This window comes from Ctenocephalides felis, unplaced genomic scaffold (assembly GCF_003426905.1).
Source record: "Ctenocephalides felis isolate EL2017-DRISC unplaced genomic scaffold, ASM342690v1 CF-g0.4_SCAFFOLD_03573, whole genome shotgun sequence".
NCBI lineage: Eukaryota > Metazoa > Arthropoda > Insecta > Siphonaptera > Pulicidae > Ctenocephalides > Ctenocephalides felis.
Window position 1 is genome coordinate 4,993,872 of NW_020539727.1, and position 19,728 is coordinate 5,013,599.

General features: G+C 34.0%; 1 protein-coding gene and 20 non-coding genes across 21 annotated transcripts in view; all 21 read right to left on the reverse strand.

Moving 5' to 3' along the window:
* The window catches only part of LOC113389439, a 29,129-nt gene extending 13,598 nt beyond the window's left edge, over positions 1–15,531 (reverse strand). Inside the window, exon 1 of the mRNA XM_026626472.1 lies at positions 15,483–15,531. Within this exon, the coding sequence (XP_026482257.1) occupies positions 15,483–15,531 (49 nt within the window). The remainder of the gene's footprint in view (positions 1–15,482) is intronic.
* On the reverse strand, positions 1,343–1,413 carry Trnag-gcc. The gene has a single exon. It is a non-coding gene; the product is annotated as a tRNA-Gly (tRNA).
* Positions 1,502–1,572, reverse strand: Trnag-gcc. Its single transcript has one exon. It is a non-coding gene; the product is annotated as a tRNA-Gly (tRNA).
* Positions 1,661–1,731, reverse strand: Trnag-gcc. The gene has a single exon. It is a non-coding gene; the product is annotated as a tRNA-Gly (tRNA).
* On the reverse strand, positions 1,820–1,890 carry Trnag-gcc. The gene has a single exon. It is a non-coding gene; the product is annotated as a tRNA-Gly (tRNA).
* Positions 1,979–2,049, reverse strand: Trnag-gcc. The gene has a single exon. It is a non-coding gene; the product is annotated as a tRNA-Gly (tRNA).
* Trnad-guc lies at positions 2,138–2,208 on the reverse strand. The gene has a single exon. It is a non-coding gene; the product is annotated as a tRNA-Asp (tRNA).
* Positions 2,297–2,367, reverse strand: Trnag-gcc. Its single transcript has one exon. It is a non-coding gene; the product is annotated as a tRNA-Gly (tRNA).
* Trnag-gcc lies at positions 2,456–2,526 on the reverse strand. Its single transcript has one exon. It is a non-coding gene; the product is annotated as a tRNA-Gly (tRNA).
* Positions 2,615–2,685, reverse strand: Trnag-gcc. The gene has a single exon. It is a non-coding gene; the product is annotated as a tRNA-Gly (tRNA).
* Positions 2,874–2,944, reverse strand: Trnag-gcc. The gene has a single exon. It is a non-coding gene; the product is annotated as a tRNA-Gly (tRNA).
* On the reverse strand, positions 3,033–3,103 carry Trnag-gcc. The gene has a single exon. It is a non-coding gene; the product is annotated as a tRNA-Gly (tRNA).
* Positions 3,192–3,262, reverse strand: Trnag-gcc. Its single transcript has one exon. It is a non-coding gene; the product is annotated as a tRNA-Gly (tRNA).
* On the reverse strand, positions 3,351–3,421 carry Trnad-guc. Its single transcript has one exon. It is a non-coding gene; the product is annotated as a tRNA-Asp (tRNA).
* Trnag-gcc lies at positions 3,510–3,580 on the reverse strand. The gene has a single exon. It is a non-coding gene; the product is annotated as a tRNA-Gly (tRNA).
* Trnag-gcc lies at positions 3,669–3,739 on the reverse strand. Its single transcript has one exon. It is a non-coding gene; the product is annotated as a tRNA-Gly (tRNA).
* Trnag-gcc lies at positions 3,828–3,898 on the reverse strand. Its single transcript has one exon. It is a non-coding gene; the product is annotated as a tRNA-Gly (tRNA).
* Trnag-gcc lies at positions 4,087–4,157 on the reverse strand. Its single transcript has one exon. It is a non-coding gene; the product is annotated as a tRNA-Gly (tRNA).
* Trnag-gcc lies at positions 4,246–4,316 on the reverse strand. The gene has a single exon. It is a non-coding gene; the product is annotated as a tRNA-Gly (tRNA).
* Positions 4,505–4,575, reverse strand: Trnag-gcc. Its single transcript has one exon. It is a non-coding gene; the product is annotated as a tRNA-Gly (tRNA).
* On the reverse strand, positions 4,664–4,734 carry Trnag-gcc. The gene has a single exon. It is a non-coding gene; the product is annotated as a tRNA-Gly (tRNA).
* Positions 15,532–19,728: the final 4,197 nt, after the last annotated feature.

Here is a 19,728-nt window from a genome sequence, read left to right on the forward strand (position 1 = left end):
GTATCTCGATGAGGACTAGCGTTTATCAATTTTGCGCTACGAACAGCCAAGCCGTTTCTTTGTAAATCGCAGAAAAATGAAAAAATTTTCGTTCACGTTTTAGCTCGAAATTCTGAATCGATTTTGGTAATTCAAAAACCTTAGATAGATCTAATTATTCTGATTATTTTTAGAATGGTCTAAGTGTTTAGAATAAATCTGGAAAGGCCGGGTATTAAAATAATTTATGGAAGAATCTAACAATAAGTATTCAGATTAGATCTAAGTATACATTATAATTTTTAAATAATTCAAGTATATAGATTATTGCTAGAAAGATTCAAGTATTAAAATAATTTCTGAAAGGATCCAAGTAGTAAGACACAAATATTCTGGTTATTTGATTCAAATAGTTTCTGGAAATTTGCTCAGAAAATTCATCTATTCTAAAAGCGGAACCATTCAGAGTTATTGATGTTTTGAAATGAAAGTCAATTTTTGAGAAAGAACAAACATTAAAAGTTAACATTTAGAACATCTTTTGATTTTGATGCGCTCCTTACTGAATATTATTAACACCACGGAGCATTCACGATTGATCTTAATATTCTATTTTGTATTCCTTGTATCACATAATTTCGATAAATTTTGAGAAAGTTTTCCACGAGAGGTCCATCGGGCGTAACCACTACATTGTCGAACACGATCTGACAATGTTTTTAACTGCGACTTTACTGTACGCGTAATTCAAGCGGAGAATCGATGAGAAAAGCAGTTATTATTGCCATCAGAAGTATAAAACCTTTTCCACTATGAAAATAATAAGAAAAAATAAGAAAGTGAAAATTTGAGTGTTAATAATGCCATTTCATAAAAATAATCTGTTTTAATATCTCTTGCAGCAAAAAACAAAAAAAAATTTTTTTTAATGAATCATTTTTGGAGTAATATGTCCAATAATAAATTTATGTCCAATTTCAAATTGTTTTTTTTTTTAAATTTGATGATTTCGTTTACATTAAATTGTCACATTTTGATATTCAATGTTTTGCGCTTTTAATTAATAATTTCATTAATTTTTAAATTATGTTGTGATATGCTTAGTGAATCGAGCAAGATTTAAATAACTCTGGTAAATTTTACAGTTAAGCTTATAGAGTCATGTATTTGCTCATAACCAAGATATTTAACCGCACAAACTGTTCAATACGGGACGATATTTAACCGCACAAACTGTTCAAGACGGGAGGAACAAAAAGTCGCTGCATCGGCCGGGAATCGAACCCTTGTAGAGTCATGTATTAGCTCATAACCAAGATATTAACCGCACGAACTGTTCAAGACGGGAGGAACAAAAAGTCGCTGCATCGGCCGGGAATCGAACCAGGGCCGCCCGCGCGGCCGGCGAGCATTCTACCACTGAACCACCGATGCTCGTTTAAGCCTTGTAGAGTCATGTATTAGCTCATAACCAAGATATTAATCGCACGAACTGTTCAAGACGGGAGGAACAAAAAGTCGCTGCATCGGCCGGGAATCGAACCAGGACCGCCCGCGCGGCGGGCGAGCATTCTACCACTGAACCACCGATGCTCGTTTAAGCCTTGTAGAGTCATGTATTAGCTCATAACCAAGATATTAACCGCACGAACTGTTCAAGACGGGAGGAACAAAAAGTCGCTGCATCGGCCAGGAATCGAACCCGGGCCGCCCGCGTGGCAGGCGAGCATTCTACCACTGAACCACCGATGCTCGTTTAAGCCTTGTAGAGTCATGTATTAGCTCATAACCAAGATATTAACCGCACGAACTGTTCAAGACGGGAGGAACAAAAAGTCGCTGCATCGGCCGGGAATCGAACCAGGGCCGCCCGCGTGGCAGGCGAGCATTCTACCACTGAACCACCGATGCTCGTTTAAGCCTTGTAGAGTCATGTATTAGCTCATAACCAAGATATTAACCGCACGAACTGTTCAAGACGGGAGGAACAAAAAGTCGCTGCATCGGCCAGGAATCGAACCCGGGCCGCCCGCGTGGCAGGCGAGCATTCTACCACTGAACCACCGATGCTCGTTTAAGCCTTGTAGAGTCATGTATTAGCTCATAACCAAGATATTAATCGCACGAACTGTTCAAGACGGGAGGAACAAAAAGTCGCTGCATCGGCCGGGAATCGAACCCGGGCCGCCCGCGCGACCGGCGAGCATTCTACCACTGAACCACCGATGCTCGTTTAAGCCTTGTAGAGTCATGTATTAGCTCATAACCAAGATATTAATCGCACGAACTGTTCAAGACGGGAGGAACAAAAAGTCGCTGCATCGGCCGGGAATCGAACCAGGACCGCCCGCGCGGCGGGCGAGCATTCTACCACTGAACCACCGATGCTCGTTTAAGCCTTGTAGAGTCATGTATTAGCTCATAACCAAGATATTAACCGCACGAACTGTTCAAGACGGGAGGAACAAAAAGTCGCTGCATCGGCCAGGAATCGAACCCGGGCCGCCCGCGTGGCAGGCGAGCATTCTACCACTGAACCACCGATGCTCGTTTAAGCCTTGTAGAGTCATGTATTAGCTCATAACCAAGATATTAACCGCACGAACTGTTCAAGACGGGAGGAACAAAAAGTCGCTGCATCGGCCAGGAATCGAACCCGGGCCGCCCGCGTGGCAGGCGAGCATTCTACCACTGAACCACCGATGCTCGTTTAAGCCTTGTAGAGTCATGTATTAGCTCATAACCAAGATATTAACCGCACGAACTGCTCAAGACGGGAGGAACAAAAAGTCGCTGCATCGGCCGGGAATCGAACCCTTGTAGAGTCATGTATTAGCTCATAACCAAGATATTAACCGCACGAACTGTTCAAGACGGGAGGAACAAAAAGTCGCTGCATCGGCCAGGAATCGAACCCGGGCCGCCCGCGTGGCAGGCGAGCATTCTACCACTGAACCACCGATGCTCGTTTAAGCCTTGTAGAGTCATGTATTAGCTCATAACCAAGATATTAACCGCACGAACTGTTCAAGACGGGAGGAACAAAAAGTCGCTGCATCGGCCGGGAATCGAACCAGGGCCGCCCGCGTGGCAGGCGAGCATTCTACCACTGAACCACCGATGCTCGTTTAAGCCTTGTAGAGTCATGTATTAGCTCATAACCAAGATATTAACCGCACGAACTGTTCAAGACGGGAGGAACAAAAAGTCGCTGCATCGGCCAGGAATCGAACCCGGGCCGCCCGCGTGGCAGGCGAGCATTCTACCACTGAACCACCGATGCTCGTTTAAGCCTTGTAGAGTCATGTATTAGCTCATAACCAAGATATTAATCGCACGAACTGTTCAAGACGGGAGGAACAAAAAGTCGCTGCATCGGCCGGGAATCGAACCAGGGCCGCCCGCGCGACCGGCGAGCATTCTACCACTGAACCACCGATGCTCGTTTAAGCCTTGTAGAGTCATGTATTAGCTCATAACCAAGATATTAATCGCACGAACTGTTCAAGACGGGAGGAACAAAAAGTCGCTGCATCGGCCGGGAATCGAACCAGGACCGCCCGCGCGGCGGGCGAGCATTCTACCACTGAACCACCGATGCTCGTTTAAGCCTTGTAGAGTCATGTATTAGCTCATAACCAAGATATTAACCGCACGAACTGTTCAAGACGGGAGGAACAAAAAGTCGCTGCATCGGCCAGGAATCGAACCCGGGCCGCCCGCGTGGCAGGCGAGCATTCTACCACTGAACCACCGATGCTCGTTTAAGCCTTGTAGAGTCATGTATTAGCTCATAACCAAGATATTAACCGCACGAACTGTTCAAGACGGGAGGAACAAAAAGTCGCTGCATCGGCCAGGAATCGAACCCGGGCCGCCCGCGTGGCAGGCGAGCATTCTACCACTGAACCACCGATGCTCGTTTAAGCCTTGTAGAGTCATGTATTAGCTCATAACCAAGATATTAACCGCACGAACTGCTCAAGACGGGAGGAACAAAAAGTCGCTGCATCGGCCGGGAATCGAACCCTTGTAGAGTCATGTATTAGCTCATAACCAAGATATTAACCGCACGAACTGTTCAAGACGGGAGGAACAAAAAGTCGCTGCATCGGCCAGGAATCGAACCCGGGCCGCCCGCGTGGCAGGCGAGCATTCTACCACTGAACCACCGATGCTCGTTTAAGCCTTGTAGAGTCATGTATTAGCTCATAACCAAGATATTAACCGCACGAACTGTTCAAGACGGGAGGAACAAAAAGTCGCTGCATCGGCCAGGAATCGAACCCGGGCCGCCCGCGTGGCAGGCGAGCATTCTACCACTGAACCACCGATGCTCGTTTAAGCCTTGTAGAGTCATGTATTAGCTCATAACCAAGATATTAACCGCACGAACTGCTCAAGACGGGAGGAACAAAAAGTCGCTGCATCGGCCGGGAATCGAACCCTTGTAGAGTCATGTATTAGCTCATAACCAAGATATTAACCGCACGAACTGTTCAAGACGGGAGGAACAAAAAGTCGCTGCATCGGCCGGGAATCGAACCAGGGCCGCCCGCGCGGCAGGCGAGCATTCTACCACTGAACCACCGATGCTCGTTTAAGCCTTGTAGAGTCATGTATTAGCTCATAACCAAGATATTAACCGCACGAACTGTTCAAGACGGGAGGAACAAAAAGTCGCTGCATCGGCCGGGAATCGAACCAGGGCCGCCCGCGCGGCAGGCGAGCATTCTACCACTGAACCACCGATGCTCGTTTAAGCCTTGTAGAGTCATGTATTAGCTCATAACCAAGATATTAACCGCACGAACTGTTCAATACGGCACGATATTTAACCGCAAGAACTGTTCAAGACGGGAGGAACAATAAGTCTCTCAAAAACTATAGCAATTTTAGATTATAATATTTTTGCTCTTGGCTCAAGCCAATTCATGAATTATGTACGTGTGTGCCCATAGGAATATATTTGTATAAAGAGAAAATCCTACAAATAAAATTTTTCAAGAACATGATCAATCAATAATTTGACGCATATGGTTTATGCGAAGGCAACCTTCCCGTCGCCAATAACTAATAATTGTTTCGAAAATGTTACAGTATATAACACGGATAAATTGGAGCTCTTCAATTAGCTCAGAAAAATCTCGATCAAAATTCAATAGAAGACGTTAATCAGTTATCAAGTTATATGAAAAAATTGTTGTGTGTGTGTGTTTGTGTGGATACAATTTTCATCGACAATTGCTCGCACACAGAACAAATGATTTGAATGATTAAAAACCATCGATTCCTATTGATAAGGATACGTGCTTAGTTTTTGGTAAAAGTTGGTTCAGCCGTTTCGGAGATACGAAGCAAAAAGAGCAGAAAATAGAAATCGAGTTTTTAAGAGAAGGGAGCATTCGAATTGAATGATCCATAAAACATACAATTTGTAATAATAGAGAAAATGGTGATTCGTTTTTGGCAAAGGCAGGTCTAGTCGTTTCGGAGATACGAAGCAATAAATTGCAGTTTTTGAGAGAATTAAGCAATTTCCTTTAAGGCATGATGTCATATATTACTATCAACCATTTATATTGTCTATGATGCATAAAATACTGCAAATAGTAAGATAGAGCTGGGGGCACCAATTTGACTTTTAGTATAGGTATAAACATTTTATTCAGGAATTGTAAACAGAACAGAAGTACTACTCGTAAAAATCCCAAAAAATACTTTCGTAATAAATTGATGTGATAGTGTTGTAAACGGATATAAGGCTTTGGTTGATTACGCATATTTTGTCATCTACTTTAAAATAGTATGGTTAAAAAATTCTATCATGACTATTTTTTAGATAATGGTGGTGGTTCTGTTTTTCCAGCAAAGTTCTAGGAACGCTCTACTCCTTTATAAGTCATATATGCTGTTTGCATAGAATAAATCGAATTGGCGGTTTTCTTTATCACATTGTTTCTGCAGAAATTTAGCTTTAGCACATCATAGAGACAATTATTATTCAAGGGTCGTCCTTCATGATGTTACTTATGGTATTATTATAGTTGACTCATATCATAATAACGCGTCTGTACGTGTTGTGCATAACAAATAATTATTTTGATATTATATGTATAAGCTCAGTCTAGACTCAAAATACTTACAGGGTAGTAAACTTCACGGTTAAGAGCTTCAGCATAATACCTGACAACTTACGAGTTAAACTGACCTACCATGACAATTATTCTATTGTCATTATTAATTTCTCGAAGGAGACATTGTTTTCATAAAAAAATCCGATTCGCTAATTTTATTCGACGTTTCAAGCCATTCTGAATCGAATGAGACCAAATTTGTAAATAGTATCTGTGTGTGTGTGTTTCTCAAAAACGGCTGGGCCGATTTCAAAAATTTATAAGCCATTCGAATTATCTCGATAAGGACTAGCGTTTATCAATTTTGCGCGACTATCGTCAAGCCGTTTTTTATAAATAGCAGAAAACTGGAAAAAAAATTCGTCCACGTTTCAGCCCGAAATTCGAATCAATTTCGAATCAAAACCCGTTCGAAAGATATTGGTTGTGAATCGACCTGATTAGTTCTTGGTAAAGATCGGCCGGACCGTTTTCTTGTATTAAAGTGTTAAAAAAGTTTTTTTCGACTATTTCTATGATTTTTTTGACAGTAGATACCATAGTCTTATAGGTCATACTAAAATATTACGGCCCTACGACAGATCGTTTTATTTTAAAAATTCGTCAAAGTTTGCAAATAGTAAATATCGTTTTTTTGGGTTTGTTCAAATTAGAACTTTCATCGACGTTTTTTCAAAAACGACTAGACCTATTTCAAAAGTTTAAAAGCCAATCGATGTATTGCAATGCGGATGATGTTTTCTCATATCCGTGCGACGATCGGCTCAGTCGTTTCTTTATTAATAGCAGAAAAGTGAAAAAAAAATCGTAGCTCTCAATTCTGAATCTATTTTAAAAAATCAAAAACTTTTCGAAAGATATTGGTTGGTAATGATACTGATTGCAATAGATATCACTGTCTTATAAAACATACTGAAATATTACGGTCCTACGACAAATAGTTTTTTGTAAAAATTCATCAAAGTTTGAAAAAATATTATAGTCAAAAGTTACTTCTGTGATATGATGAGTCAAACATTATTAGTTTATTAAAATTTGAAACTAGCTGTAAGTGGAATTCTGTCTTGAGGCAATTATGGCATCGTGCCTTAAGGCAAATTGCTGGAACTTCCCGTACCGTAACGAAATGTTCGTGGAATACTGAATGTTTTCAAATAGATTATTCTAAATATTGTAACATTGTCTAATATTTATAAGAATTATATAAACTGTATTGCAGAGTTGAAATTATTTGTAAAGTATATTAGAACTATAGTCAGAATTAAAAATGAAATCTGAAATATTTTCGATATAAAAAACTAAAAAAAAAAAAAAAAAAAATGGAACAATTTTTTTTTTTCCAAAATCAATTATTTTGTTAAGACAAGCAGAAATTTCTTTGAATCAATTGAATCGGACGCTTAGTTCTCTCAAAAACTGCCATTTTTTGTACATTTAGCTCTGTATCTCCGAAATGGCTGGGCCTGCCTTTGCGAAAAACTAATAACCCCTTCTCCCAATCATTACTAATTGAATGTTTTTTAGATCATTCAAATCGGATGCTCCGTTCACTCAAAAACTCGATTTCTAGTTTCTGCACTCTTTGCTCCGTATCTCCGAAACGGCTGGACCTGCCTTCGCCAAAAACTAATCAGCTCTTTTCCCTATCAATAGGAATCGAATGTTTTTTAAACCATTCAAATCGGTTGATCCGTACGCCCGAAAACGTGGACGAAAATTTGTATCCATACATACATACACACACACACACACACACACACACACACACACATCCATTTTTTCTGAAGTATGCCAAAACGTTCAGAAACCTTCAAAACGTCGAGAAATGTAAAAATTTTCAATTCCGATTTTCGGCCCATTACAATAACTTACCCTACGGGAAGTTAATAATGAGCTACTTATTTAAGGACATATATTTTTAGATCTCTAATTAAATTAATTATACTGCACGTGTCTGTGCAGTATAATTAATATAATTATATTTAATTTAAATGTGTTTCAGAAAATTCTATTCGAAATCGCAATGCTCACATTTAATTAAAAGCAATAACTTTATTTTTGAAATAATCAGTTGTAAATTTTATCAAAATATCTAAATTTGAATATAGATTGATTAAGTCTATTCTTACACATTGCGAGAAGTTCATGCAACTTGCCTTAAGGCTAAATGCCACTTTCAACTAGTTCAATTTTTTCACATCTCATGTTTTTGAAAGAGTGTAATTTATTATCTATAAAATTTATTGGACTATTGAATTTGAGTGAACTATTTAATAAGTAAAAGTATTTAATTTGAAATTAGAAATCCTCTAAAGATAGGGTATAAGACGACACCAGAAATAAATACGAAAATATAAAATAGATATGCCGAGTTTGATCGTTGAATTCATTATTTTGGAAACTGTTTGTCAGTTCTGAATTATTTATGTTGTTTGATTTATTCGAAGAAAGTAATAATTAAGTATTCAACCTTTAATTCTGACATAGATCGATATATTCTTCAATTGCTGCTTCATATTTGGTAATCATAAAAAATAATTTAAGGGTTGAATAAATCTTTGAAAATTTTTATTTTAAATTGAGGTGCTGGTTTTTGATTACTAATTTTAATTTAAGTTGTTTATTTATAATCCTTATGTTGGAATTAAAAACTATTAACCAGGTGAGAAAATACTAAAACTTAGTTGATCTCCTATAAATCAGTTTTCGAAGTAAAACTTCTTTAGGCGTGACTAGGGTGTATATCCGTACAAATGCAACGGAACTGAGTTACGCCAGAATTGTATGTTATTCGCTCTTGATGAAATCATTTCAATACGGGTCGATTGTGATTAGTCGTCGTGTCATGTGAATAGAAATCCGTCGTTGTATGCGTACAGACATCAACAAGAAAATCGGCATAGATAAATTTAAAAAAAAAGTATTTAAAAGTATTTTAAAGTTACATCGTAGTACAAATCTTGATTTAATGATTAATACCTGAATCAGAAGAATATTTTATCCTGTTTCTTGAAAATAATAAAACAAATTAAACATTTGTACCGTATACTAAACGTAAGTTTATTGAGTAGAAATTATTTCTATATTATTTGTAGTTTTTAAAAATCTTTAAAGTTATTAAAATGGAAAATATTTTTTAGGCAAGACAGATATTACAGCTGTTCAAAGAATGAGATTATATCGTCAGCGAAAAAGTAAAAAAATACAAGCAGTCAATGAATGTATGTAAATTTTAATTATATGAAGTTCTTCAAATACATTAATATGATGAGTGAAGTTGCGAAAACAATATTTGTTTAGGCGTTGTTTAACATAATTCACTAATCAGCAATTACTTCATTTCTCTAATGAAGGTTCATTTCTAAATGTTAATTACAGTGACAAACCGATCATGTCATATTCGAAGTATGACTAGTTACATTATTGTTCTTAAATATCATATATATATTTTTAATACTATTATAAATATACAATTTATAATTTATCATTATATAAATGTGTATAATGTTTGACATTAACAAATGTGTGCATCACTAGTATTACTATATTACAAATAAACATTATTCAAAATTGTTATATGATGTATTTATTTTTACCTAAATGCCATCTTGTACAGTAGCACTCTTACGCGCACTCTTTTTTTACTTTGGCATTTCTACAGAAGATTATCGATACCGTCCTCGAGTCTTGTAAAAACATCAAAGTAAAAAATACACACACGGAATCGATTTTTTCTCGAGAGTTTTATATCATTGTAGCTATAACTTCTTATCGTACTCTGGGGAGTATGTGGGTTAAAAACATGCCCTGGACAAGTTTGTTTTATATCAGCGACCCTTATATAGGGCAGAGGTTGTTAATCGATAATTTCGCAGAAACAAGCAAGATATGGTTCATCACTTTTAATGTCAAACTTCTTCTCTTAGAGCAAATTGCATTAGCAATATTGCATTTCTTCAGTTAATTTAATAAAATATTTTAAGTTGGTATAAGCACGATAATAATTTATAACTAGTGGTGAGTGGCATCGTGTCTTAAGACAAATTACTGAAACTTCCCGTACCGTAATGAAAAATTCGAGGAATATTAAAGGTTTTCAAATAGATTATTATAAATACTTTAACTTATTTGTGTCTACAGAAAAGTAAATAAACAATACTTAATCAATCGAATTTAAAATTGAGGACATTGCCTAATATTTATAAGAATTATATAAACTAAATTGCTAAGTTAAAATTATTTATTTGAAGTGTATATAAGTGAGCTATATAAATTTAGCTAGAATTAAAATTAAAATTCGCAATATTTTCGATATCTAAAAAAAATATTTTTTGGTAATTAAAAAAAATAATAATAAAAAGAAATCTGTTCCTAAAAGCAATAGTTTCGTCGACACAAGCAGAAAGTTTTATTTATCATTAAAATCGGATGCTTAGTTGTCTAAAAACTGCCATTTTTTGCACATTTAGCACGGCATCACCAAAACGGCTGGACCTGCCTTTGCCAAAAACTAATCACCACTTCTCCCAATCATTACTGATTGAATGTTTTTTAAATCATTCAAATCGGATGCTCCGTTCTCTCAAAAACTCGTATTTTCTGCACTCTTTCCTCTTTATCTCTGTAACTGCTGGACCTGCCTTTGCCAAAAACTAATCAGCACATCTCGCTATCAATAGGAATCGAATGTTTTTTGAACCATTCAAATCAGTTAATTCGTTCGTCCCGAAAACGTGGACACAAAATTATATCCATACATATATACACACAAAACACACACACACATCCATTTTTTCTGAGGTATGCCAATGTGTTCAGAAACCTTCAAAACGTAAAGAAATGCATAAATTTTCAATTTCGATTTTTGGACGATTACAATAACTTACCCTATGAAAAGGTAAAAATATCTTAATGCTCTTATGACTACACTGAATGATAAAAAAGGAGTAGAACCTTTTTGAATACGACGTTAGTACCACACCAATTTATTAGATATCATTTCACTAAAATAAATACTTAGTCATAAAGTTTTATAGTACCACCATGTGCACAACTATATTAAAAATATTCATGACCAATATCGCATTTTTTCTGGATTTCTGTAATAATTTGTAAATGGGACATTTCAGTGCACAAACACCCTTTCATTTTCATCTCGAATAAGATATTATTTTGTTTAAATTTTTATTATGCCCAGTATAATAACCAAACTTATTATATTAGAAATATTGCATTTTGTCGAGTTTTCTGATTTTTTCTGATCTTTTTTCTAATTAAATAAAGGCGTGTAATATTTTTATTCGTATATTTCAACAAGTTTGACGATGGATATATAAAACAATTTGGAAAATTGCGCCGAGACTTTTTATCCTCGCAGCAAAGAAATAAAATGCTGCAAAAACATCTTTATTTTTACTATGCAAAGTATATGGTAAACAAAACTGCATAGAAATATTGCCGTTATTCTGTTTATTTTTTCAATTTATCTAATCAAACGTTGAGGCTATGAAAATTAATATCAGACATTAAGTTAACGGAGTCAAAAATTTTAAAATGTGACATTAGACTAACTTATTTAATTAACATAATTTATTAAATACCAAATAATTGCAAAGTAAATATCATGTATAATTTTCAACCATTTTTGTCCCTTGAAGTCACTGATCATAAAATAATCCATGTAATATACTCCAGGGAATAGTTGCTCTGCTAATAAAGTATATTGCTAAAATATAAGGTCCCTAATGTCACATCAGGAACAAAAGATTGGACCACAGCAGCCGTAAATGTCATGTCACGTTATATGTCAAGAATATGTGACAATTTTATATATAGGTCGATTTTGATGTCTTTATGGAAGGCAGTTTGCTTTGGAACTTTTGTTTGTGTTGTAATGTAACACGTCTTCTCAGGAAAATGCCTATATCCAAAAGATATATAAGTCTATATATATTAACAACGTCTAATAATAGGGCGAAACATTAAGAAGAAAGATTTCAAGAATGAACTTATACGATTCTTTTAAAACTCATTTTAAAATCTGTGCGATTCAACGCAGTCCTAGCTTTCATTCAGTGCAATTAAAAATAATAAACTAGTGGTGGAACAAATTGCTAGAACTTACCGTATGAGAAATATTGAATGTTTTCATTTTTTTAAATTAAAAAAAAAAACTTAAATAAAAAAAAACCTTTCTTAAAAGCAATCGTTTCGTCAACACAAGCAGAAAGATCTTTAAAAATCACTCAAATTAGTTCTCTCAAAAACTGTCATTTTTTGCACATTTAACACTATATCTCCGAAACGGCTGAACCTGCCTTTGTCGAAATCTAACCACCGCTTCTACCCTTTATAATGAATCGAATGTTTTTTAGATTATTCAAATCGGTTTATCCGTTCTCTTAAAAACGGACATTTTAACACTTTTTGCTCAATATCTTCGAAGCCGCTGGACCTGTCTTCGTTAACAACTAATCACCACGTCTCCTGATCACTAGGAATTGAATGTTTATGAGGTAATACACGCACATACATTTGTTATGAGGTATGCCAAAATGTTCACAAATCTCTGAAACGTGAAGATAAGCAAAAATCTTCGTGTTTGATTTTTGGCCCATTACTATAACTAACCCTACGGAAATTTAATGAAAAGTGGCGCTCACTATTTGCTTATCATAATAATAAATAATAAAATAATAATGACTAGTACTGCAGTTCCGTGGGTTAAGTTAAACTCCAACTCGATTCGGAGAAGAATGGTGTGAACATTTCTCATCGCCATTTCACACCAAAGTGCCCAAAAATGGGCAGTTTCAATTAGAAACATATTTCTCATCTCTATTTTCAAAATGAACATCACTACTGCACGATATCAGGCTATCCACAGCAGAGGTCTGAACTCGCAACCCATCCACATGAGACATCCTAATATTACCATAACAAAATGCATGGTACTAAAAACACCTTATTAACTTCCCGAAGGAGAAGTTTATGTTTTCATCAAAAAATCCGATTCGCTAATTTTATGTTTTCTCGACGTTTCAAGCCATTCTGAATCGAATGAGACCAAATTTGGAAAAAGTATGTGTGTGTGTGTGTGTGTGTGCGTGTGCACCAACAGATTTTTTGCCGTAAATCGCCGTTTTCTCAAAAACGGCTGGACCGATTTCAAAAATTTAAAAGCCATTCGATGTATCTCGATGAGGACTATTGTTTGTCAGTTTTGTGCGACGATCGGCCAAACCGTTTCTTCGTAAATAGCAGAGAAGTGAAAACTCTTTCGTCCACGTTTTAGCCCGCAGTTATGAATCGATTTTGAAAATTCAAAAATGGTTCGAAAGATATTGGTTGGGAATCGTGCTGATTAGTTTTTGGTAGAGATCGGCCGGGCCGTTTTCTTGTAATAAAGTTTTTAAAAAAAAAAATTCGACGATTTTTATGATTATTTTTTTGACGGTAGATACCATAGTCTTCTATATCATACTAAAATATTACGGCCCTACGACAACAGGTTCAGCTTTAAAAATTCGTCAAAGTTTGCAAAAATTGGTATTGTTTTTTTGGCATTTGTCAAAGTTAGACCTTTGATCGACGTTTTCTCAAAAACGCCTGAGCCGATTTTAGAAATTTAAAAGCTATTTGATGTATTTCGGTGAGGACTATCGTTTGTCAGTTTTGTGTGACGATCTGCCAAGCCGTTTCTTTGCAATTTGAAAAAAAGTGTTAAACTTTTCGTCCACATTTAAGCTCATCCTACCGAACCGATTTTAAAAAATCAAAAACTGTTCGAAAGATATCATTTGGGAATGATGCTGATTAATTTTAGGTGAAAATCTACCGAGCCGTTTTCTTGTAATTAACTGTTGAAAAAAAAATTTAAGCCGATATTCATGGAACTTTTTTTGGCGACATACATCATGGTCTTATATAACTTACTGTAATATTACGGTATTACGACAAGTAGTTTAATTGCAAAAATTCGTCAAACTTTGCTAAAATTATTATCGTTTTTTTAAAGTAGGATTGATGAAGTATATTATTTATACTTTTTTTTTTGATTGAGTCAATAATTTACACATATCGGGAAGTTCATGTAACTTGCCTCAAGGCTAAATACCAAACCAACTAGTTTTAAACTATTTTAAAACACTATTTTAAATTTTTAAATGTCCAGGCCGAGCTCTTCCTAGTTCTAAGTTTTGACAATTTACTGATAATTAGTCACTTATATCACAGCAACTTTAGGAGTTAAAAAAAAAACAATTTTATAACCAACATTAATACAAATTAGGATTGGGATTTTGTACATTAGAATGCCAATTTTCAGATTTTGTTGGAAAATGATCTTAACCTGGTGAGTCCTGTCATTCAATTCTATGCAGTTATGACTTTTTATAGAGATTCAGGCGTAAGCACCTTGTTGATTTTTGATAGGATCAGAGATACCGAAAAAGTTAAATAAGCGTCATCTATGTTACACTTTATTAAACCTTTATATTTAGTATCTATACATTCTAAAACAGTCTCTAAAACCGTATTTTTTTGCCAATGTGTGCCATGTGTAATGTTTTTTGTTCACTTTTTGGTTCATGTCTAAATATTGCCTACTCTATTAGAAAATTGATTATAAATCTATATATTATATTATCGTTTAACGTAAATAAATAGATTTTAACATGATGTATAATATCCACTGCGGTGGATCCTCATTTTGTGGACCCCTTGAAAGTTGCTATGAACCCTTAGGGGTCTATGTGGACCACTTTGGGAATCATTGGTTTAAAACATTAAATTTGTATGTATTGATATTTGAAAGTGTTAGTTTTTAGATTGTGTAAGACCAATCAGTTTTATATATTTTAAAATCACGTTGAAAGATCGATTTCTAAATGGTACCTTTGGAGAAGTTATTGAATTTTCGAAATTTTCGGTTAAAAACCAAAATTTTTGCTGTTCTCTACTAGTTATAAGAAAACGGTTTGGCCGATCAATGCGCAAAACAAATCGATGCGAGTCCTTATCGAGTTGCATAAAATCGGTTCAGCTGTTCCTGAGCAAACGTCGAAACAAGGGTTAAATTTTGGGTTTTAAAATAAGTCAAATAGATTACAGAACTATATTTTTTATTTAAAAATATAGTTTGTTTTTATAAAATACAAATTGCAAGCGTAATATAGAAAATGCATTATTCCAACTAATATATTGCTGCTTTGCCAAAACATTTTGCTTAAAAATAAAATATTGAATACATTATTTGCATGCATCATTCATGACCTTTAAAATAATTTCAAATCTAGCATTTTAAATGTTATTAATAGAATTTTCTGAATAATGATTTTGAAGGAAATCTGCATACCAAACGATTACTTGCAATTGCAGGAAGCTGATTGAAGCGATAACGATATATGTAGGTCATGTTTAACGACATATAATTTGGAAAAGCAACACAGATGATTTAGGAACAGAACGAAACACATTTCCTTTTTACATTTAGTTTTTGCTAGATAACCTTTTATAGTGATTTCATTGCTGATATACGAATGACTAATTAACTTTTCCATTTCATAATGTACAATGCAGATTAGAAGCAGAATAAAGAATTAATATAGTATATTTCTAAAAATAAGAAAAAGATGATTGCTTATCAAAAATGCACCGACAATTATATTTGAAATCCATTAGGCGCAGTTAGAATCAAAAATCTTATCTCATATTACCAAAAATTATATAAACTGAATTGCAAAGTTGAAATTATTCATTACAAGTACATAAGTGAGCTTTAGAATTTTAGCTAGAATTGAAATTAGAATCTGAATATTTTCGAATTAAAAAAAATGAATTTAATATTTTTTATTTTGAAATAAAAAAAAAATCACCAAAAACCTTCGTTTCGTCAATACAAGTACAAAGTTTTTTGAATCATTCAAATCATTCAGATACTCCGTTCCCTCAAATACTGCTATTTTTTGCACATTTAGCTGCGTATCTTTAAAATAACTGGACCTGTCTTTGCTAAAAACTAATTACCACTTCTCTCCATCATTACAAATTGAGTATTTTTTGAATCATTCGAATCGGATGCTTCATTCTCTCAAAAAACTCTATTTCTGTTTTCTGTACTCTTTGCCCCGTATCTCCAAAACGGCTGGACATGCCTTTGCGTAAAACTAATCAGCCCGTCTCTCTATCAATAGGAATCGAATGTCGTTTGAATCATTCAAATCGATATATCCGGACGCCCGAAATCACGGACGAAAACCTGTATCCATACATACGCATAAACGCATACATACATGATATTTCTCTAAGGAATGCAAAAATGTTTATAAACAAAAAAAATTTATTTTTGATTTTTGTATGATTTCTATAAACTACTCTAAACGGAAGTTAAAAATTATGAAATTTATATAAGTCCAAAAAAAAAATATGATTTTTACACCATCATTTTAATAATAATAAATATTACAATTTTTCTCGTATGGTCATTAAAATGGCATTATATTAGTACATTCACTATAAATTCTATTTTAAAAATGCGTCGAGCTATAGATATGTATTTACTATTACGTAAGAAGATCAAAACTATGAATTTATTTTGCTATCGAGTTTTGTTTAAAAATATTTAGTGTATATATAGGGCATATGTAAAGCACTATATATATAATGATATAATGTATCGTTTTTCCATGGGCGTATGTTGTATATCTACTTAGATACAACAAAGAGTGTCGACAGGCATATTAAATTTGATCAGCCGTTCGGAAGATTACGAAGGCAGATAAAAGCGTTATATAACAAGGAAAAAGTGTGATGATGGAAGTGCTAAATATAATACAACAACGTACAACTATAATTTATTCTGTTTTCTTCTTTGTCGTTGCGTCATAAAAGATTAATTGTTGCATGTCACCGAGAAGTAGAGGACGATTTTTAAAAGCTACGCAGAAAATACGCAATAGATTAAAAAACGACCGTCAAGTCTACATACGACAGTTATAAGCATTGATGGTCAGAAAGTTCTTGGTTGTTTTTTAAAAATAGCTGCTAACCTGGGTATTTGTTATCTAAAAAGAAATTCAATTTTACAATATTTATTTATTTACCTAGACAATATTAGAATATATATAATAAATTTATGAATTATGAATACGAAAAATGTAGTGTCTACATTATTATTGCCGAAAAGCTTTAGCAGCTGAGATGTGCCAGAAATTAAAACAATATAAGATACAGTATATGTTTCCCGGATGAAATTATTTTAATTCAGTTTGACAGATTATTATTTTTTAACTAATGCAGTCGTGTTTTGCCTTACTTTGTATTGAGATTTACTTTTAGTAAATCACAATACAAAATAAATTTACTTATTAACTTCCCGTAGGGTAAGTTATTGTAATCGCCCAAAAATCGAAATTAAAATTTTTTGCATTTCTCGACATTTTGAAGGTTTCTGAACATTTCGGCATACCTCAGAAAAAATGGATGTGTGTGTGTATGTATGTATGGATACAATTTTTCGTCCACGTTTTCCGGCGCACGGATCAACCGATTTGAATGGTTCCAAAAACATTCGATTCCTATTGATAGGGAAATGTGCTGATTAGTTTTTGACAGAGGCAGGTCGAGCAATTACGGAGATAAAAAGCAAAGAGTGCAGAAATTAAAAAACGAGTTTTTGAGAGAACGGAGCACTCGATTTGAATGATCTAAAAATCATGCAATTAGTAACGATTGGTAGAAGTGATTATTAGTTTTTGGCAAAGGCAGGCCCAGCCATTTCGAAGATACCGAGCTAAATGTGCAAAAAATGGCAGTTTTTGAGAAAACGAAGCGTGGGATTTAGATGATTCAAAAAACTTTATGCTTGTTTTAACAAAATAATTGATTTCGGAAAAAAAATTTTTTGTTTCAAAATTTTTTTTTTCAGTTTTATTTTTAAAAACATTTTTTTTGTATATCGAAAATAATTCAGATTTTATTTTTAATTCTGACTAAAGTTCTAATATACTTTGAACAAATAATTTCAACTTTGCAATTCAGTTTATATAAATCCTATAAATATTAGACAATGTTACAATATTTATAATAATCTATTTGAAAACATTCAATATTCCTCGAACATTTTGTTACGGTACGGAAAGTTTCTGCAATTTGCCTTAAGGCACGATGCCACACACCCCACTAGTGTAAAAATTATTTTGTGTCAAAAATTCATTTGTTTTGCATCGGAAACGGAATTTTTTTTTTAATTATGATTTATTGGCTCTATAAATTAGTATATTAGCCAAACGGAATATTTGCTCCAGTCAATGGAGCGTTGTGGATCTAAATTTTTTTACTGTGCTCCAACTTGCATGAAATTTTAGAATAAGGTTCATCTTACTCTCAAGTTCAAAAGTGAAAATAATTTAGACTCCGCCGCCTCAGTGGTGTAGTTTTATTTTTTCAAAAGAACGTCGGATATCGATAGAAGAACTAATTATAAAAATAGAATGTTTCATGTTTTTCAAAAATGCAAATGCTTTTTAAGTTACTGGCTACTCAAAATTAGTTTCTTATTGCCATTTTTCTTTACTTTTTCGCAAATATCACTATACTATTTATCTATACATTTTAACAAAAATAATGTAATTCACAAAATTATATTAATTATATTCTGTGTTTTATAAAGTGTTTTAGGAACAATATTAAGCTAGATATGAAAATGAGGTTTTATAGTGCTCAAAATAAGCTTTGAAATGAGTACCGTTAAGAGTCTTTTAAATGTAAAATGAGTGAGCTATAATGCAAATAAAAGACGCATACAATTTTTTTTTTCATTTAAATTAAATAGTTCTATGAGTGCTATTCCACCAAAATTAAAATTAACCGTATTCTATCTAGAATCAACACGGAAATAATCTAATCTAGAATTAATTCAAAATATCTTGATGGATTCTAGTGCATACCACAACTTTAAAACAAACTATTTTGATAAAACTCACGATTTTATGAAAAAAATCCATTTTTTTAAAGAGATAATTAAAAAGTTAACAGTGGGAATTGAAAATGATTATTTTATTTAAAGCAGTTCTACATTTACCATCACTCATAGTTTGGTGTGAAAAGTAATTCAAAAAACAATATTTAGTATTTTTAACTGAATGGTAAATATTACAGGATATTAGAAAATTGCAGACGAGGGTACAGGACAACGTCTGTCGGGTCATCTAGTATATATATATATATATATATATATATTTATACCATACACTTTTGGTAATACTAATTTTAACTACCACATAAATTAAAACAGTATGGATTCTACAATAGTATATGTACAACTCAAATAAAAAAAATTAAATCACTTAACACGAAATTGTATATATTCAGTATACAAAAACGTATATTTCTAGTAAAACTACCATTTCCTAGTCGTTCATACAATCTGAAATAAGATTTTAAGTCTCTACTTGCACCATTTGGGTGACAGACTACAAGCACAAATATGCACGGTGGAGCGATCTTGTACTTATGAAATACAAGTAAATACCATAAAAATATATTTCTAATTATTTATTTATTAGAATTTGAAAAAAAAGAACAATCAAAAAGAAAATAACTAAGTCTTTTT